The sequence below is a fragment of the Sapajus apella genome, unplaced genomic scaffold (assembly GCF_009761245.1).
Source record: "Sapajus apella isolate SASKATOON/1434 unplaced genomic scaffold, GSC_monkey_1.0 scaffold33, whole genome shotgun sequence".
NCBI lineage: Eukaryota > Metazoa > Chordata > Mammalia > Primates > Cebidae > Sapajus > Sapajus apella.
In genome coordinates this window covers 6,272,627-6,293,107 of record NW_022436973.1, presented here as the reverse complement: position 1 = coordinate 6,293,107, position 20,481 = coordinate 6,272,627, and the positions used below count along the sequence as shown (strand labels likewise).

The 20,481-nt window shown below is 44.7% G+C and overlaps 1 protein-coding gene across 1 annotated transcript in view; it reads right to left on the bottom strand.

Annotated features, from left to right (window-relative positions):
• Positions 1–786: 786 nt before the first annotated feature.
• The window catches only part of MROH8 (maestro heat like repeat family member 8), a 72,295-nt gene continuing 52,600 nt past the window's right edge, over positions 787–20,481 (bottom strand). The window contains exons 16-24 of the mRNA XM_032295007.1: positions 20,204–20,318; positions 19,352–19,492; positions 15,606–15,770; positions 13,478–13,633; positions 11,941–12,063; positions 9,503–9,602; positions 8,451–8,516; positions 2,293–2,464; positions 787–1,050 (exon numbers count right to left, since the gene is read on the bottom strand). Coding sequence (XP_032150898.1) covers positions 2,316–2,464; positions 8,451–8,516; positions 9,503–9,602; positions 11,941–12,063; positions 13,478–13,633; positions 15,606–15,770; positions 19,352–19,492; positions 20,204–20,318 — 1,015 coding nt within the window. The 3' untranslated portion in view covers positions 787–1,050; positions 2,293–2,315. The remainder of the gene's footprint in view (positions 1,051–2,292; positions 2,465–8,450; positions 8,517–9,502; positions 9,603–11,940; positions 12,064–13,477; positions 13,634–15,605; positions 15,771–19,351; positions 19,493–20,203; positions 20,319–20,481) is intronic.

The window sequence follows — 20,481 nt, the reverse complement described above, 5'->3', positions numbered from 1 at the left end:
GACGGTGTTTCACCATGTCGATCAGGCTGGTCTTGAACTCCTGACCTTGTGATCTGCCCGCCTTGGCCTCCCAAAGTGCTAGGATTATAGGTGTGAGCCACCATGCTTGGCCTGTTTTCTGTTTTTTTTAGATAGAGTCTCGCTCTGTTGCCCAGACTGGAGTGCAGTGGTGCAATCTTGGTTCACTGCAACCTCTCCTCCCAGGTTCCAGCAATTCTCCTGCCTCAGCCTCCTGAGTAGCTGGGACTACAGGCACATGCCACCATGCCTGGCTATTTGTACTTTTAGTGGAGACGGGGTTTCACTATGTTGGCCAGGCTGGTCTCAAACCCCTGACCTCATGATCTGCCTGCCTTGGCCTCTCAAAGTGCTAGAATTATAAGCATGAGCCACCACACCCGGCCACATGGAGGTTTTTAAGGGAAAGAAAAAGGAAGAAGACAGGACCATAAAGGATTTCACAAAACTACATCATTAAGAAGTATGAAAGTATAAGAAAGGATTGTTGGCCAGGCATGGTAGTTCATGACTGTAATCCCAGCACTTTGGGAGGCCAAGGTGGGTGAATTAATTAAACTTAGGAGTTTGAGATTATCCTGGACAACATGGCAAAACCTGTCTCTACCAAAAATACAAAAAAATTAGCTGGACATGGTGGTGCACACCTGTAGTCCCAGCTACTTGGGAGGCTTCGGGGGAGGATCACTTGAGCACAGAAGGCTGAGGTTGCAGTGAGCCATCATCACGCCACTGCATCCAGCCTGGGTGAATGAGACCCTGTCTCAAAACAAAAAACAAAATGTTATTTTATTCTTAAGATTGTTGGCAATTAAGCAAAGTCCTTAACAAAAGAGCCAACACCACTAACATTGCAACATTATTTATTTAGAATCTCTCTTGAAAGTGTCCTCGACCTATTTCTCAAGACTGGAATTCTACTGGGTACATGCTTGTAATTCCAACACTTTGGGAGGCTGACACAGGAGGATCACTTGCGACCATGAGTTCAAGACTAGCCTGCCTGCACATGTTGATTGCAAGATCTTGTCTCTAAAAAACAAACAAACAAACAAAAAACATTAGCTTATTCATCTCTAGCTCTCAGTCCCTGATGTGAGTCCAGTACAAGGGGGAGGAAGGGAAATTAACAATCAATAAATATGCACTCTGTGCTCAATCTGTGCAATACCTCTTACATATGTTCTTTCATTTACTCATTCCAATAAGCTTTTAGTTAGGAAACACCATCTCCATTTTTTACATGAACCTGCAGTTGAGAAATTAATTTTTTTAATGTTTCCAGAAAGTCAGCTATAATGCTGGCATTTGATCCCAGGCCTATATACCACAAACTTCATAATATTTAGACGGCATAATTTGCCTATTCCAAATATATCTCTATTTACAGTGCTGATATTCAGTGAGATAGTGTGTACAATATAAAACCCAGTTTATGATTTAAATGGAGGCAAAAGATGTAGATATAGCCAAATCCTAAAGTCATCATCTTATGTTAGCTCTTGTTTCTGTTTTGTCTTTCCCATTTGACAAAGAACCATGTCTAGAAGTTCAGGGTTGTCTTGCTTTCCGAGATGGAGACAACAGCATGAAGGGCCATTTAGCAGGTATGGTTGTGTGTGCCTGTAGTTCCAGCTACTTAGTAGGCTGGGCAGGAGGCCAGACTTGGAGGTTAGTAAGTTACGATCACGCCACTGCACTCTAACCTGGGTGACAGAGGGAAACTCTATCTCTAAAAGAAATTACATTAAAAAAAAAAAAGACGTGAACTTTATTTTTTTTTTTGAGACATAGCCTCGCTCCGTTGCCCAGACTGAAATGCAGTGGTGCAACCTTGGCTCACTGCAACCTCTGCTTCCTGTGTTCAAGTGATTCTCCTGCCTCAGCCTCCCAAGTGCTGGGATTACTGGTGTCTGCCACATGCCTGGCTAATTTTTGTATTTTAAATAGAGACGGGGTTTCATCATGTTGGCCAGGCTGGTCTTGAACTCCTGATCTCAAGTGATCTGCCCGCCTCAACCTCCCAAAGTGCTGGGATTATAGGTCTGACGCACCATGCCCAGGCAAAAACCTTGTAGATTTTAAAATTATATTTGCAATTTTAAACTAAGAACTGCCCTTCCCTACAGCTTCTTAAAGGTTTTAAAAGCAAAAAACATGTGGGAGGTAATTAAATGGGTAGAGGTGGCTTCATGCTGGCAGTTTTAAGTCTGAAAAAAGGTGTGGGGGAGCGCATTAGTGGCTTCTGTGGTTTCTGAAAGGATTCGTTTTTACCTGACGTTACTTGCCTTGTGTTTCTAGGTAGGGGGTCTGCCCATGAGCTTCCGCAACCAGCTCACTCTCTGCTCAGGTTTTGGTTTGGCCCTCACCATCTGGACTAGAAACAGAGTTTGGTGGGCGATGATGCACAGCGAGGGCTCAGGGTCACACAGCGGGCCTCTTAGATCTAGTGGTAGGCAAACGCAGGTTGGAGGTAAAAGCCCCTGAGATCTATGGAAATGAACGCAGGTCTAGACAGCAAAAAGCTTACATGTCCGTAGCAGCTTGGATTGCAGGTCCATGTTTTTCTAAGTCTCTGTCTAAAAGTTTATATATCAATGGATGGATTCCAATTTTGATCGACAAAACCTACTGGTTTCTGAGTTGTCAAACATTTCACTCCTTTGCAGTAATCACATTCCAAGTAGTCTTTCTAAAATCAAATTATCTAGACCTCCCAAGCTACGTCTAATATTAACATCTAAGTTCCTGTGTTGGTCCTAGATGTAACTCTTATGTCGTTAATTTAAAAAAAAATTACTTTTTATTTTTTCCTTCCCTCCCTCCCTTCCTCCCTCCCTTCCTTCCTTCCTTGCCCAGGCTGGAAGTACAGTGATGCAGTCTTGGTTCACTGCAACCTGTGCCTCTGAGGTTCAAATGATTCTCCTGCTTCAGTCTTCTCAGTAGCTAGGATTAAAGGTGCCCACCACCACGCCTAGCTATTTTTTGTATTTTTAGTAGAGATGGACTTTCACCATATTGGCCAGGCTGGTCTCAAACTCCTGACCTCAAGTGATCCACCTACCTGGGCCTCCCAAAGTGCTGGGATTACAGGCATGAGCCACTGTGCCTGGCAGTTTTTATGCTTTCTTATTGCAAAAGAAATACATGTTCACTGTGTAGAAAATTTAGATAACTAGGTGTAAGCACAAGAAGAAAAAGTCACCCATAATCCTACCATCTAGAGATATCTACTGTCATTTTGAATGTTTATCTTTCTGGTCTTTTTTCTACACATTTATACTTACATATTTATACTTTTATTTTTTTGTCCAAATGGAACCATATGACCCAGGAATTGCAATTGCTGGTTTTATTTAATGATACCACATCATCATTTATCTGAGTCATTTAAAAATTATTCTAGGCCAGGCACAGTAGCTCATGCCTGTAGTTACAGCACTTTGGGAAGCCTAGGCAGGTGAATCGCTTGACACCAGGAGTTTGAGACCAGCCTGGGCAACATGGCGAAACCCTATCCCTACAAAAAGATCAAAAAATAAAACATTAGCAGGTGTGGTGGATTGTGCCTATAGTCCCAGCTACTTGGGAGGCTGCGGTGGGAGGATCCCTTCAGCCTGGGAGGTGGAGGTTGCAGTGAACTGAGATTGTGCCATTGCATTCCAGCCTGGGTGACAGAGCAAGATCTTGTTTCAAAATAAATAAATAAAATAAAAATTATTCTATAATATTTTTCATGCCTATTCAAGTTGAGGATCCCTTATCCAAAATGTTTGGTACCAGAAGTGTTTTGGAAATCAGACGGTTTTGGATTTTGGAAGATTTGCCTATATGTAATGAGATATCTTGGGGATGGGACTGAAGGCTAAACACAAAATTCATTTACGTTCATATACACCTTATACATATGGCCTGAAGGTAATTTTAGAAAAAATTTTAAATAATTTTAGTTTGACTGTGTGCTTTTTTGTTTTTGTTTTTGTTTTTTTTTTTTTGAGATAGAGTCTCACTCTGTAGCCCAGGCTGGAATGCAATGGCACAATCTTGCCTCACTGCAACCTCTGCCTCCGGGTCCCAGTTCAAGCAGTTTTCCTACCTCTGCCTCCCAAGTAGCTGGGATTACAGGCACGAAACACCATGCCCAGCTAATTTTTGTATTTTTTTTTAATAGAGATGGGGTTTCACCATATTGGCCAGTCTGGTCTTGAACTCCTGACCTTGTGATCCGCCCGCCTTGGCCTCCCAAAGTGCCAGGATTACAGGTGTGAGCCACCACGCCCAGCCTGTTTGTTTTTTTGAAGAGAGTCTCACTCTGTCGCCCAGGCAGGAGTGCAATAAGGCGATCTTGGCTCACTGCAACCTCCGCCTCCTGGGTTTAAGCAATTCTCCTGCCTGAGGCTCCTAAGTAGCTGGGACTACAGGCGCACACCACTAAACCTGGCTAATTTTTGTATTTTTACTAGAGACAGGGCTTCACCATGTTGGTCAGACTGGTCTTCAACTCCCGACCTCAGGTGACCCACCCGCCTTGGCCTCCCAAAGTGCTAGAATTACAGGAGTGAACCACTATACTTGGCTTGGCTGTGTTTTGTTCTATGGGGTCAGGTATGGAATTTTCCCGTTGTGAAGTCATGTTAACACTCAAGAAGTTTCAGGTTTGAGAACATTTCAGATTTTGGATTTTTTTGAGTAGGGATGCTCAACCTGTATATAATTCTACAATATGAATGTGCTATAATTTCTTTAATTATCTATTGTTTTCAATCTAGTGTTTCCCACTTTTGTTATTCTAAATAACACTAAAATGAACATTCCTGTAACTATTTCTGCTTATTTTCATAGATTAAATTCCTAAATAGGAATTGATTAGTCAGGCTGAGCACGGTGGCTCATGCCTGTAATCCCAGCACTTTGGGAGACTGAGGCAGGTGGATCACAGGGTCAGGAGTTCTAGACCAGCCTGACCAACATGGTGAAACACTGTCTCTTCTAAAAGTACAAAAATTAGTCAGGTGTGGTGGTGTGTACCAATAATCCAGCTACTCAGGAGGCTGAAGTAGGAGAATCGCTTGAACCCGGGAGGCAGAGGTTGCAGTGAGCCGAGATCATGCCACTGTACTCCAGCCTGGGCAACACAGTGAGACTTCGTTTCAAACAAACAAACAAGCAAACAAACAAACAGCTAAAAAACCAAAGAACTGATAAAATAAGTATTATTTTAAAGGATTTTGATCCATACTGCCAAACTTTCCTATTAAAAATTTATGCTCATTGGCTGGGCGAGGTGGCTCATGCCTGTAATCCCAGCACTTTGAGAGGCTGAGGCAGGTGGATCACTTGGAGTCAGGAGTTGGAGACCAACCTGGCTAACATGGTGAAACCCCGTCTCTTCTAAAAATACAAAATTAGCCAGGTGTGGTGGCACATGCCTGTAGTCCCCACTACTTGGGAGGCTGAGACAGGAGAATCACTGGAACCTAGAAAGTGAAGGCTGCAATGAGCTGAGATTGAGTCACTGCACTCCAGCCTGGGCGAGGCAGAGAGAGACTCCATCTCAATAAATAAAATAAAGTAAAAATAAATAAATAAAAATTTATGCTCATATAAGCACAGTGTATAATGTCAGTTTTCCCTTAACACATCAAAGTTGAGATTTTTTTTTTTTTTTTTGAGATGAAGTCTTGCTCTGTTGCCCAGGCTAGAGTGCAGTGGTACAATCTTGGCTCACTGCAACCTCTGCCTCCTGGGTTCAAGTGATTCTCCTGCCTTAGCCTCCCAAGTAGCTGGGATTACAGGCGCTCACCACCACACCTGACTAATTTTTGTATTTTCAGTAGAGACAGAGTTTCCCCATGTTGGCCAAACTGGTCTCAAACTCCTGACTTCAGGTTATCCACCCACCTGGGCCTCCCAAAGTGCTGGGATTACACTGTACCTGGCCCAAAGTTTATTAACTGGTAATCTTTGCCATTTTGACAGGAAAATGCATACTGGCATCTCATTATGATTTATTTTGCAAAATTCTGATTACTAGTGATATCAAATACCTTTCATCTATTTATCGGCCACTTGTAATTATTCAATGAACTGCTTATTCATACTGTGTGCCACTTTTCTTTTGAGAATTTCTAACTTGTTTTAAGGATATTAACCCTTTATCATGTTGCAAATACTTCCCTCCATATTATTGTTTGCATTTCACTTTTAACTATTTCTCTCTTTTTCAAAGTTGATTTTCAAAATTTTTATGTAGAAAAATCTACCATTCTTTTGTTTTATTGGTATGTCTTTGGTATCATACCTAGAAAATGTTCTCTTTTTTATTTTTATTTTAATTAATTAATGTTTTTGAGACCTCACTCTGTTGCTCAGGCTAGCGTGCAGTGGTGCATTCTTGGCTCACTGCAACCAACGCCTTGCAGGTTCAAGCGGTTCTTGTGTCTAAACCTCCTGAGTAGCTGGGATTACAGGTGCCCACCACCATGCCTGGCTAATTTTCATATTAGAGACAGGGTTTCACCATGTTGGCCAGGCTGGTCTTGAACTCCTGGTCTCAAGAAATCTACCCACCTCGGCCTCCCAAACTGCTGGGATTACAGGTGTGGGCCACTGCCCTGGGCCAGGTTCTCTTTTTTATGTAAAATTCTCCAAGGTCTCAAAAATGCTTAAGACCTTCATAGTTTGGAGCTTTATTATTTATTAAGCAGTGTTTTGCCTTTGAATTAATCTTGTTTGCTTCCGAAATGTAATGCTTCACTAGTTTATAGTTTCTTTCACTTCTTGCATTGAGGTCTGTCTACATGTTCTACAGAAAATTTATTTTTATTTATTTATTGAGATGGAGTCTCAGTCTGTCCCCAGGCTGGAGTGCAATGGCATGATCTCAGCTTGCTGCAAACTCCATCTCCCAGTTTCAAGTGATTCTCCTCCCTCAGCCTCCTGAGTAGCTGGAACTGCAGGTGCACACCACCATACTGACTACATTAAAAAAAAAAAAGTTATAGAAGCCAGGTACGGTGGCTCATGCCTGTAATCCAGGCACTTTGGGAGGCTGAGGTGGGCAGATCACCTAAGGTAAGGAGTTTGGGACCAGCCTGGCCAACATGGTGAAACCTGTCTCTACTAAAAATACAAAAATTAGCCAGGCATGGTGGCAGGCACCTGTAATCCCAGCTACTCGGGAGACTGAGGCACGAGAATCACTTGAACCCAGGAGGCAGAGGCTGCAGTGAGCTGAGATCACGCCACTGCACTCTAGCCTGGACAACAGAGCGAGACTCCATCTCAAAAAACATATATATAGAGAGAGACAAGGTCTCACTATGTTGCCCAGGCTGTTCTTGAACTCCTGGACTCAAGTAATCCTCCCACCTTGGCCTCCCAAAGTGCTGGAATTACAGGTGTGAGCCATTGCACCCAGCCTCCTTTCTTTTTGCTTCTGATATCTGTGAGAGACCTTAGAGAAATGTGGCATGATCTTTCTTAAATAAGCTTTAGCTACTAGCTGTTTCACCCGTTATGTTTTTATTTTATAAGTAATGAATTTGCTCAGGATTTTGATTGCCTTCTGCAAGTAATAATTTTGCATTGTAAGACAGCATTACATGGCATTTTCTAATAGGAGGAGTACTTCTTAGTGGTAATAAAGAATGCATGTTTCAGCTGGGCGTGGTGGCTCATACCTGTAATCCCAGCACTTTGGGAGGCCAAGGCAGGTGAATCACTTGAGATCAGGGGTTTGAGACCAGCCTGGCGAACATGGTGAAACCCTGTCTCTAATAAAAATATAAAAATTAGCCAGGCATGGTGGTACATGCCTATAATCCCAGCTACTCGGGAGGCTGAGGCAGGAGAATTGCTTGAACCTGGGAGGCGGAGGTTGCAGTGAGCTGTTATCAGGCCACTGCACTCCAGCCTGGGTGACAGAACAAGATGCCGTTTAAAAAATAAAACCAAAGAACAGAATGCCTATTTCTCAGAGTAGGAAATTTCAAAGAAAAGCATTACAGAAAAAAATTAAAGAAGAATATGACTATAAAACATCTTACCAAGTCCTAACTGGGTTACAGGGCAACCGCTTATAGAAAATAGTGCTGGAGTCATCTCTGTGGTACTTGTGAGGTATCATGATAATTTACTAAGATAGTACTTCTAGGTAAAGTCTTATCTGCTGACACACAAGGCTCAGGAATTGTCTCCAAGATTTATCAAAGCTAGTTTCCAGACAAATAGGGTCATGTCCTTTCCTAAAGGGGAAACTGGACTGGGATGGGACTGTCATCCAGCTGAAATTACCAACAGCTTTCCTACTATAAAAGCCAGGTTTTCCAGAGCTGAGTCTCACCTGTGCTATAAGGCCTTCCCACAGTGGCTACTTCGGATACCTTCCAAAATATGGGTACGCTCCAAATTCAAGGACTGTTATTACTTACCATTCTCTATCCAGTCAGTATCCATCATCCTGAGCTCACTGTGATCCATGTACTTCAATAAGAGCCCTAAATGCAGGATAAAGTCAGTGAGTCTGTGATCTGGCTTTTGCTCTTGGAAATGAGTATCTAATATTTTTTATCATTAAGACATCTAAGCAGCTGGCAGAATCAGCCTTCTGATAATTAGGCAGATTCCAAAACGCGGGCTTCCAGGTGCCTGGTAGTTACCTATAGGCAGCAGAGCCCCTTTTTCCTACAAGTGTTTTCAAGGTCATCTTCATAAAGAATGGGGATTCTTGGCTGGGTGCAGTGACTCACAGCCGGGTACAGTGACTAATGCCTGTAATCCCAGCACTTTGGGAGGCTGAGGCAGGAAGGCTACTTGAGCCCAGTTTAAGACCAGCCTGGACAATGTAGCAAGACCTTATCTCTTAAAAAAAAAAATTAGCTGGGCATAGTGGCACACACCTGTAGTTTCAGCTACTCAAGAGGCTGAGGGAGGTAGAAGGATCCCTTGAGCCCAGGATGTTGAGGCTGCAGCCAGCCATGATTGTGTCACTGTGCTTCAACTTAGATGACAAAGGGTGACCTTGTCTCAAATACCCCCCCAACACAAAAAAACCCCACACTGTACTTACATAAAAATGAGAATACTGACTGGTCATGGTAGCTCACGCTTGTTAATCCCAGCACTTTGGGAGGCTGAGGCAGCAGGATCACCTGAGGTCAGCAGTTCGAGACTAGCCTGGCCAACATGGTGAAACACCATCTCTACTAAAAATACAAAAATTAGCCAGGTGTGGTGGCAGGTGCCTGTAATCCCAGCTACTCAGGAGGCTGAGGCAAGAGAATCACTTGAACCTGGGAGATGGAGGTGGCAGTGAGCCAAGATCGTGCCATTGCACTCCAGCCTGGGCAATGAGAGCAAAACGCTGTCTGAAAAAAAAAAAAAAAAAGAAAGAAAAGAAAAGAAAACAAAGGGGATGCTTGACAACACAATTTGGGAAAGTACAGAACAAAAGTGACTATGAATAAAAGGACTTTCTTTTTACCTAGGAACAAGACTGCTGATCTTCTGATGGGAAGTTTTGCATTCTTGGTGTATGTCAGTGTTTGATCTAGGATGTTAATTTTCCCCTTGCACTTTTTTTCCTAAGTGGGAATAAAAGTAAGTAGAAAGCAATAAGCAGCAGCACTATTTTGATCAGCCTTACCGTAGTTTCTGGGGTCAAAGACTCTATCAGATAGACCCCACAGTAGTGTTTGAAATAACTACAGTTGCTCAATGAGTTTTATACCAGAACAACAAGCCCCTAGACCAAGTTATTATAAATCCTGTTGCTTGCACCCACTCATGCCACGTACTGTGCCTGTATTGCTTTTAAAGCCATCCTGGCTTCTCTGTATCTAAGTCTTTGTTCTTTAAGCTCCACCTTCAGTTCTGCCTCCCTATGAGCTCATCCCTGATGGCTTGCCTGCCTGACCTAACCCTGCTTTGAGCATTTTTCAGGTACTTGTCTCCTGGCATGTATTCTTTTCCATCAAGGTTTTATCTCCCTGGCTAGCTTGCAGGCTCTCCTCAGGAAATTTTAATCCTTGGGTTCTCTATGGCCTGTCATGACTTTTTGGTGAATGAATGCACCTCTGAGTGGATCTTGTATAGGGACAGGCACCTGAAGAATAGGAGGGGGAGGCCAGGCGTGGTGGCTCACGCCTGTAATCCCAGCACTTCAGGAGGTCAAGCTGGGTGGATCACCTGAGGTCAGGAGTTCAAGACCACTCTAGGCAACATGGCAAAACCCCAGCTCTACTAAAAAATACAAAACTTAGCCAAGTGTGGTGGTGCGAGCTTGTAATCCCAGCTACCTGGGAGGCCGAGGCAGGAGAATTGCTTGAACCCAGGAGACGGAGGTTGCAGTCCAAGATTGCACTCGTGCACTCCAGCCTGGGCAACTGAGTGAGACTCTGTCTCAAAAAAAAAAAAAAAAAAAAGTAAAAAAGAATAGGAGAGGGAAAACAGGAATTTGTTTTGATAGATCTTATGGCTTAATTAACATGGACAACTTGTAGTTTTATCCGTTAAGAGCACCAAATTTCCTTCTGTAAATACTGTCATCAGTGCACCCGCTATAGGTTTGGGTGAAGATCAGACATATAATCCCTAATGGAAAGCCTGATATAAGGGCACTGCAAGTCTGATCAGAGGAAACTTCTGTGGGTCCTGTGGGTCCTATTTTTTTTTTTTTTTGAGACGGAGTCTCACTCTGTCACCTAGCCTGGAGTGCAGTGGTGCAATCTCGGCTCACTGCAACCTCCGCCTCCTAGGTTCAAGCAATTCTCCTGCCTCAGCCTCCCGAGTAGCTGGGACTACAGGCACGTACCACTGTGCCTGGCTAATTTTTTTGTTTGTTTCTAGTAGAGGTGGGGTTTCACCGTGTTAGCCAGGATGGTCTCGATCTCCTGACCTCGTGATCCGCCCGCCTTGGCCTCCCAAAGTGCTGGGATAAGAGGAGTGAGCCACCATTCCTGGCCCCTTCTGTGAGTCCTAAAGAGGCTACACATATGGAAGACTTCTGGGAATAGTCAGTCCTAGGGTCTACTAGGTGGTTCTAGGGTCAGCTTCTGGAAAACCATGGATGGGCTTCCTGAAGCTGCCTAGGCTGAAGCTGACCCTGAGATCAGCCACAGTAGCTTCTGTGGAGTTTGTGAAGAGAAATGACACCATCTGTGTCCTGGCAGAGCCAGTGGCATGCTGCCATGGCCACATAGCATGGCAGCCCTTGCTTGGGACTCCCTGAACATGCTCTGATGGACAGTAAAACAATCTGTTCTATACAAGGAAAGGATTCAAGATAGTTATAAAAGCAATATGTAACTCCATTGCAATTCAGTCCATAAGTAACTTTTTCAGCAGCAACGTGACTTTGTAGCCTCTGATCCATGTTAGCAGGGCTCCCAAGAGTCCACCAGTCTTTCGTGAGTACAGGTGGCAATCAAAGGTAAATTTGCGACTCAGTTGGGAGGGAACTATAGAAAAATAGATCCACAATAAAAAAGAGGTCATAGATATCAACTGCTGTTGTGAAAATAAATGGGAAATATTTCTTGTATGCCATGTTCTGTCACTAAACAGGATGTCAGAAGAAAATAGGTCTCTCAGCATGTTAAAGAGTAAGCAAGCTGGGCGCCGTGGTTCACCCCTGTGATCCCAGTGCTTCAGGAGGCTGAGGCGGGAGAATCACAAGGTCAAGAGATTGAGACCATCCTGGCCAACATGGTGAAACCCTGTCTCTACTAAAAATACAAAAATTAGCTGGGCGTGGTGGAGTGCGCCTGCAGTCCCAGCTGCTTGTGAGGCTAAGACACAAGAATTGCTTGGGACGTAGAGGTTCGGTGATCAAGCCACTGCACTCCATCCTGGTGACAGAGTAAGATTTGTCTAAAAAAAAAAAAAAAGAAAGGGTTAACAAATCTATTATTCCTCACATACAAAGAATCTGCAGATTGTTCCTGTTTCAGTAGGTCTGACGTGCCAGGGCTCTTTGGAGTACACTTCTTTGGGCAGCTTCCACTTCAGGAACTTGGCACATATAGTTAGGACTCGCCTGCTCTCCTGTGAAAAAAGATGATCATAGATCAGCAGTGGCGCCATCTCAGCTCACTGCAACCTCCTCCACCTCCCAGGTTCAAGCGATTCTCTTGCCTCAGCCTCCCAGGTAGCTGGGATTACAGGCTTGCACCACCATGCCCAGCTAATTTTTATATTTTTGGTAGAGACAGGGTTTTGCCATGTTGGCTACACTGGACTCGAACTCCTGACTTCAGGTGATCCACCCACCCTGGCCTCCCAAAGTGTTGGGATTACAGGAGTGAGCCACCGTGCCTGGCCTCAAACATTTTTAAACAGAAGTAATCTTTCTTCAATAAAACTAGTACTAAAGTACAATATGAAAAGCCGATAAAGAGAGCAGAAGGGTGGAAAGGAACTAGAATCCTGCCCTCCTCCTCCTCCTCCTCCAACTTCCCCAAATAGTCCTTAAATGGAATCCACAAAAAGCTTAGGGTTTTGGGGAGGATGTAGAAACCACTGGTGCTGGGCAAAAGCAACAGCTTGCAGGTGCAATCCCTAGACCAGAGGTTTGGGCAGGAATTCCCATTACTCTGTGCCCTAGAGATGGAGCTCCCACCTCCACTTACTGTTCCTATGCTATTTTTCTGTCACTCTACAAAGGAAGTGCAGCTCCTGACTTCTGTCCTTGTGGCATCTCTGGGTTGGAAGGAAGGAACTCTAGAGCATTGATCTCTTCCTGATCCACATCCTTGAGCAATATTTACCAAGTGGGCCTCTTTTCTAGTTCATTGTTTTCAGAATGTCACCCATATGCCATACAACACCTCTGATAAGTCTCCAAGTCAGTATTTTATCTCAGGTCCACTAGATGTTTGGGCTGTAAGAATTCCTTTGGTGAATGATGGGCATGTAAATTAGTTTAGCCACTATGTTTAGTGATTTATAAATATCTAATAAAGTTAAAGATACCTATTCTACTTCAGGGTTTATGCCCTCAAGAAACTCTCATATGCATGCACAAGGAAATGTGTAAAATAATTGCAGCACTGTAATCATGAAAAATTGAAATGTCAGGCCGGGCGTGGTGATTCACGCTTGTAATCCCAGCACTTTGGGAGGCCGAGGCGGGTGGATCACTTGAGGTCAGGAGTTTGAGACCAGCCTGGCCAACATGGCAAAACCCTATCTCTACTAAAAATAGAAAAATTAGCCAGTAGTGGTGGTGGGTGGCTATAATCCCAGCTACTCAGGAAGCTGAGGCAGAGTTGCCTGAACCCAGGAGGTGGAGGTTGCAGTGAGCTGATGTCACATCACTGCGTTCCAGTCTGGGCGACAGAGACCCTGTCTCAAAAAAATACATATATATATATGAATATATGAATGCTTCTTTTCTTTGCAGAGTTGGCTCTGGATTTGAAGTTATTGGGGGATGAAAGACACTGACAGTAGGCATTACCTCAGCTATGGCATCGTTTTCATCCTGAGAATACAGAAGTAGTGGGACCAAGCTGTCCAGGACTTGGTTCTCTACACTCTTCTTATCTGGGTTTTTCACAGACTTTATGGCAGCTCCGAAGAGAATCATGGAGAAACGATGAATGTCAGGTCTCACCTTGGAAGGGAGTAGCCAAAGGGAAGTGATTGAACGTGTACATCCTCAGCTCATAAGAACTTGGGAGGGGTTGAAAAGCCAGTTCTGACATGAGGCTATTTAGCTGTATGTAGCTGAGAGCAAGAAATAAAATATACGTGGACACATGCCAGGCACAGTGACTCACACCTATAATCCCAGCACTTTGGGAGGCTGAGGTGAGCAGATCGCTTGAGGCCAGGAGTTCAAGACCAGCCTGGCCAATATGGTGAAACCCCATCTCTCCTAAAAATACAAAAATTAGCCGGCCATGGTGGTACATGCCTATAGTCCCAGCTACTTGGGAGGCTGAAGCAGAATAATTGCTTGAACCTGGGAGGCAGAGATTGCACTGGGCCAAGATCACACCACTGCACTCCAGCCTGGGCGACAGAGCAAGCCTCCATCTCCCTCTTGCTCTCTCTCTCTCTATATATATATGGATACAGTAAGACTTGCTGCTTTGGCACTACTTGTTTTCTCACTCTACAAGTGAGAGATGCACACAGTACCATCTGTAGTTGGCAAACCTCGTGGCTGGTACAGGCAGGAACCATTCATAGGCTGTATTTTATTTTATTTTATTTATTTTTTGAGATGGAGTCTCACTCTGTTGCCCAGGCTGGAGTGCAGTGGCGTGATCTCGGCTCACGGCAATCTCTACCTCCCGGGTTCAAGCGGATCTCCTGCCTCAGCCTCCCAACTAGCTGGGATTACAGGTGCCTGCCACTCCGCCCAGCTAATATTTTGTACTTTTAGTAGAGATGGGTTTTCTTTTTTTTCTTTTTTTTTTTTTTTGAGACGGAGTTTCACTCTTGTTACCCAGGCTGGAGTGCAATGGCACAATCTCGGCTCACCGCAACCTCCGCCTCCTGGGTTCAGGCAATTCTCCTGCCTCAGCCTCCTGAGTAGCTGCGATTACAGGCATGCGCCACCATGCCCAGCTAATTTTTTGTATTTTTAGTAGAGACGGGGTTTCACCATGTTGACCAGGATGGTCTCGATCTCTTGACCTCGTGATCCACCCGCCTTGGCCTCCCAAAGTACTGGGATTACAGGCGTGAGCCACCGTGCCCGGCCAGAGATGGGTTTTCACAATGTTGTCCAGGCTGGTCTTAAACTCCTGACCTTGTGATTCACCCATACTGGTCTCCCAAAATGCTGGGATTACAGGTTTGAGCCACTGTACCTGGCCCACACAGGGTGTTTTGCTGAAATTCCAAAGCCCAGCCTTGGCATGTTTTACTTTTTTTTTTTTTTTTTGAGGCAGAGTCTCACTCTGTTGCCCAGGCTAGAGTGCAAATGGTGCCATCTCAGCTCCCTGCAACATCTGCCTCCCGGGTTCAAGTGATTCTTTTGACTCAGTCTCAGGATTAGCTGGGATTACAGGCATGCACCACCACACCCAGCTAATTTTGTATTTTTAGTAGAGACAGAGTTTTATCATGTTGGCTAGGCTGGTCTTGAACTCCTGACCTTGGGTGATCCTCCTGCCTCGGCCTCCCAGAGTGCTGGGATTACAGGTATGAGCCACTGCGCCTGACCGGCATGTTTTACTCTTCCAAGGATGCTGGTCATTGTGCTCCATGTATTTCGTCTTAAGAAATACATGGGTTTTGGGACAGAGACATAAGTATCATCTACCATCTTGACCCAGTTCTGATGGTTCTTGAAGGGAAAGAGTGTTTTCTCCTTCCCCATCCCAAATCAAGGTAGTACCTTAGCAAGTTTCTATATTCAGTTTTTTTTGTTGTTGTTAAATCTGAAAAACAATAACATCAGCCCTTTCAACATCACAGGTTACCTAGAAGGGTCTTAAGAGAGGAGGTTGGAAAAGCTCTGAAAATGAAAGTCCTATACCAAACAGAGTATACTTATTACTATACCAACTTCTGCTTGCTCTTATACCCATTACCCTCCTCCTAGGAAAACCTCCCCTCTCTGATTGTCTTACGTCACCAAATAAGGAGAACAGAGTCCTCATCATGGCAGCCAGGGTAGTGAAATCCATTGTTTTAACAAGTTTCAGGAGTATCTGGATGGCTGACTGAACAATCTTCTCATCGGTTTCACGCAAGCTGCCTAAGATGTATGGCAACAGGCTCTTGATGTCTTCTCTCTGTGTGGCCAAAGGGAGCACATCACCTTCTCTCTTGATTGCACATCACCTGGTACCAAAGGGGGTACTCCCCATCTTTACTCAGGACCTACTGCTCACTGATTTTAGTAGCGCTGGCAGATCCAGAAGGGAGAAGGGAATATGATAGCCCTACATGGAGGAGGGGCAGAGCTGCTTTGAATTGCCTCAAGGGCAAAAGTGGGACCAGGCAGGGAAGATCTAGGGCTATGGGCTTGGGCTCACTGTAAGAAAGAGCTCTGCTAACAGGGGAAAGTGGAGCAGGTAGTTCAGGCCACGATGAGCTCCCAAACACACAAGCTGGCTCAAAGATCCTCATATGGTTTGGCTCTGTGTCCCCACCTAAATCTCATGCCGAATTGTAATTCCCACATGTAGAGGGAAGGACCTGGTGGGAAAAGATTGGATCATGAGGGTGGATTCCCCATGCTGTTCTCATGATAGTGAGGAAGTTCTCAGGAGATCTGATGGTTTAAAAGTGGCAGTTTCAGATGGGCGCGGTGGCTTAGGCCTGTAATCCCAGCACTTTGGGAGGCCGAGGTGGGCGGATCACTTGAAATCAGGAGTTCAAGACCAGCCTGGCCAGTATGGTGAAACCCCATCTCTACTAAAAATACAAACCTTAGCTGGGCGTGGTAGTGCGCACCTGTAGTCCTAGCTACTCAGGAGGCTGAGGCAGGAGAATCACTAGAGCTTGAACCCAGGTGGCGGAGGTTGCAGTGAGCTGAGATCCTGCCACTGCACTCCACCCTAGGTGACAAAGCGAGACTTGGTCTCAAAAAATAAAAATAAAAAATAAAATAAAGATGTCAGTTTCTCCTGCTTTCTGTCTGTCTCCAGCTCCGCTATTGTGAAGAAGTACCTGCTTCCCCTTTGCCTTCTGCCATGATTGTGAGTTTCCTGAGGCCTCCCTAGCCAAGCAGAATTCTGAGTCTATTAAACCTCTTTTGTTTATAAATTACCCAGTCTTAAGAAGTATCTTTTTTTTTTTGAGATGGAGTCACCCAGGATGGATTGCAGTGGCGCGATCTCAGCTCATAGCAACCTCTGCCTTCCAAGTTCAAGCGATTCTCCTGTCTCAGCCTCCTGAGTAGCTGGGACTATAGGCACATACCACCACGTCTAGCTAATTTTTGTATTTTTATTAGAGAAGGGGTTTCACCATGTTGGTCTCGATTTCTTGACCTCGTGATCTGCCGCCTTGGCCTCCCAAAGTGCTGGGATTATAGGCGTGAGCCACTGTCCCTGGCCTAAGGAGTATCTTTATAGTAGTGTGAAAACAGATCCCCTGGAAGGAATTCAAGCAGAATTTGACTGAGGACTTAAGGGTTCTTACCATTCTGAATGGGGATTCTGTTCATCTGAAACTACTGAAAGGAAGCAGTCTTAGGGTTATAAAGTTTAAACACATGCATGAAAAAGTAGGTAGAATATAAACACAAGTTATGAAGCCAGTTTTTTAAAAAAGTAGAATAGTTAGTAGAATAAAGCAATTAACATACATTGACATTTGTCATTTTTGCTTCAGAAATACACATTTTTTTTTGAGACAGGATTGCACTCTGTCACTCAGGCTGGAGTGTAGTGGCATGATCATGGCTCACTGCAGCCTCGACCTCCCGGGCTCAAGCAATCCTCCCATCAGCCTCCCACATAGCTGGGACTATAGGCACGTGCCATGATGCCAGCTAATGTTTTTGGCATTTTTTGTAGAGATGGGGTTGTGCCACATTGCCCAGGCTGGTCCCGATCTCCTGGGCTCAAGTGATTCTCCCACCTTAGCCTCCTGAGTAGCTGGGACTACATGCGTGTACCATCCAATAAGGTTATACAGTCTCCTGAAGCCAGCAAATCTAAAGGGATGTAGAATTCCATCACGAAGCCAGTCTTTTACACTGGCAATGAAGTCTATATCTGGCTAATTTTCATTTTTTAAAAAATAGAAACTGGGTCTTACTTTGTTGCCTAGGGTGGTCTTCTGGTCTTGAACTCCTGGCTTCAAGGGATCCTCTCATCTCAGCTTCTCAAAAGTGCTAAGATTTTTTTTTTTTTTTTGAGATGGAATTTTGCTCGTGTTGCCCAGGCTGGAGCACAGTGGCGTGATGTTAGCTCACTGCAACCTCCACCTCCTGGTTCAAGCAATTCTCCTGCCTCAGCCCTCTGAGTAGCTGGGATTATAGGCATAGACCACCACATCCAGCTAATTTTTGTATATTTTTAGTGGAGACAGGGTTTCACTGTGTTGGCCAGGCTGGTCTCAAACTCCTGACCTCATGATCCACCTGCCACGGCCTCCTAAAGTGCTGGGATTATAGGCATGAGCCACAGCATCCAGCCAAAAGTGCTAAGATTATAGGTGTGAGCTACCTTGCCCAGCTCAAATATATATACATATATGTGTGTGTGTATATATAACATTTTTGGGAGATGGAGTCTTGCTCTGTCATCTAGGCTGGAGTGCAATGGTGCAATCTTGGGTCATTGCAAACTCTGCCACTCAGGTTCAAGCGATTCTCCTGCCTCAGCCCTGGCATCTCCAAGTAGCTGGGATTACAGGCACCTACCATCATGCTCAGCTAATTTTTGTGTTTTTAGTAAAGACAGGGTTTTACCATGTTGGCCAGGATGGTCTCAAACTCCTGACTTGAAGCAATCTACCTGCCTCAGTCTCCCAAAGTGCTGGGATTACAGGCATGAGTCAGTGCACTCAGCCTAGCCAAGATATTTTTATTTTTTTGAAATGGAGTCTTGCTCTGTTGTCCAGCCTGGAGTGAAGTGGCACAATCTCAGCTCACTACAACCTCTGCCTCACAGGTTCAAGCGAATCTCCTGCCTCAGCCTCCCAAGTAGCTGAGACTACAGGCGCATGCCACCATGCCTGGCTAATTTTTGTATTTTTAGTAGAGACAAGGTTTCACCATGTTGGCCCAGCTGGTCTCGAACTCCTAACCTCATGATCCACCTGCCTTGGCCTCCCAAAGTGCTGGGATTATAGGCGTGAGCCACCATGCCCGGCCAATTTCACTAATTTTTAAATAGTCAGTACTTGCCTATTTTTTAGGTATAAAATTTTAAATGGTACAAAAGGATGTGCAGGAAAAAAGAATTTTTCCTCCCTACTCTTGTCCCCAGGCTATCCAATTGTCCTCCTCAGCTGTTTTCAGTTTCTTAGGTATCATTTTTGGAGCAATTTATTTGTGATTTAGGAATCAGTGGTCTGGGCCAGGCACTGTGGCTCATGCCTATAATCCCAATATTTTAGGAGGCCGAGCTGGGAGGATCACTTGAGCCCAGGAGTTCGAGAGCAGCCCTGGCAACATGGTGAGACTCTGTCTCTACAAACATTTAAAAAAATCAGCTGGGCATGATGGCATGTGCCTGTGGTCTCAGCTACTCAGGAGGCTGAGGTGGGAGGATCACTTGAGCCCAAGAGGTTGAGGCTGCAGTGCACCATGATAGTGTCACTGAACTCCCACCTAGGTGACAAAGCAAGACCCTATCTCAAAAAAAGAAAAAAGGGAAGAAAAAAAGAAAAGAATCAGTGGTCTTGGGGCCCCTCCTACCCTCTTCTTGTGTCCAACAAGATTGTACAGCCCCCTCAGGCTGATCATTCTAAAAAGATTATTTCCATCTTGTAGCCAGTCTTTCAAGCGGGAAATGGAGTATATGCTGGGCAGTCTCTTGGCCACTGGACTCTGGAGAAGCTGAAAGAACCCAGAGATTAGCCAAAGAAATGACCTTTAAGCCCTTTTGCATGTGGGGAGCTACCTTCCCACCAACGCCAAAGTATATATTTTCCTTTTAAATCTCTACAATACAGCACATACAGGGTGATGTTTACCCTATAGGTACACAAGGAATACTGACTCATACATGTGTGAAAAGAAGAATTTCGAGAGGCTCGAATCTGAAAATTCTTTTTGTGTGTGTGTGTGTAGTTCTTTTTTCTTTTTATTTTCCTTTTACCTTCTTTTTATTTTTTATTTTTATTTTTTTTGAGATGGAGTCTCGCTCTGTAGCCCAGGCTGGAGTGCAGTGGTGAGATCTCGGCTCATTGCAACCCCTGCCTCCTGGGTTCAAGCGATTCTCATGCCTCAGCCACCAGAGTAGCTGAGATTAACAGGAACCTGCCACCACACCCAGCTAATTATTTTGTATTTTTAGTAGAGATAGGGTTTCACCATGTTGGCCAGGCTGGTTTTGAATTCCTGACGTCAGGTGATCCACCCGCCTCAGCCTCTCAAAGTGCTGGGATTACAGGCGTGAGCCACTGCACCCGGCCTTGAATCTGAAAATTATTTCAATCCTACTCTAGAAACAGATCCCAACATGCCATGAACTAGACATAGCTTAGGAAAGCAGGGATTGCTGCTTCATAGGATTCCTGAATCCAGCTTCTAAAGAATGAGTCTTACCTCCACAAAAAAGCCTGCAGCTGTGAGTTTATGTTTATCATTGCCTCGGTTAAGAAGAGGGACTAGCAAGTACATGACCTTCTGTGCAAGGAGCGGATTTTTTTCCAGCAATGCCCTGCAAAACACAACAGCAACCGAACGACTCTCAGAACTGCTCCCATCCAGAGGGCATTTTCTCAGGGCTGGGAACCCTCTGGAAGTTCTTGCCCAGCTCCAGGTATACAGGACAGTATGGTAGGGCCAGGACCTCTAAAAAATTTGCCCAGCATTATGGATAT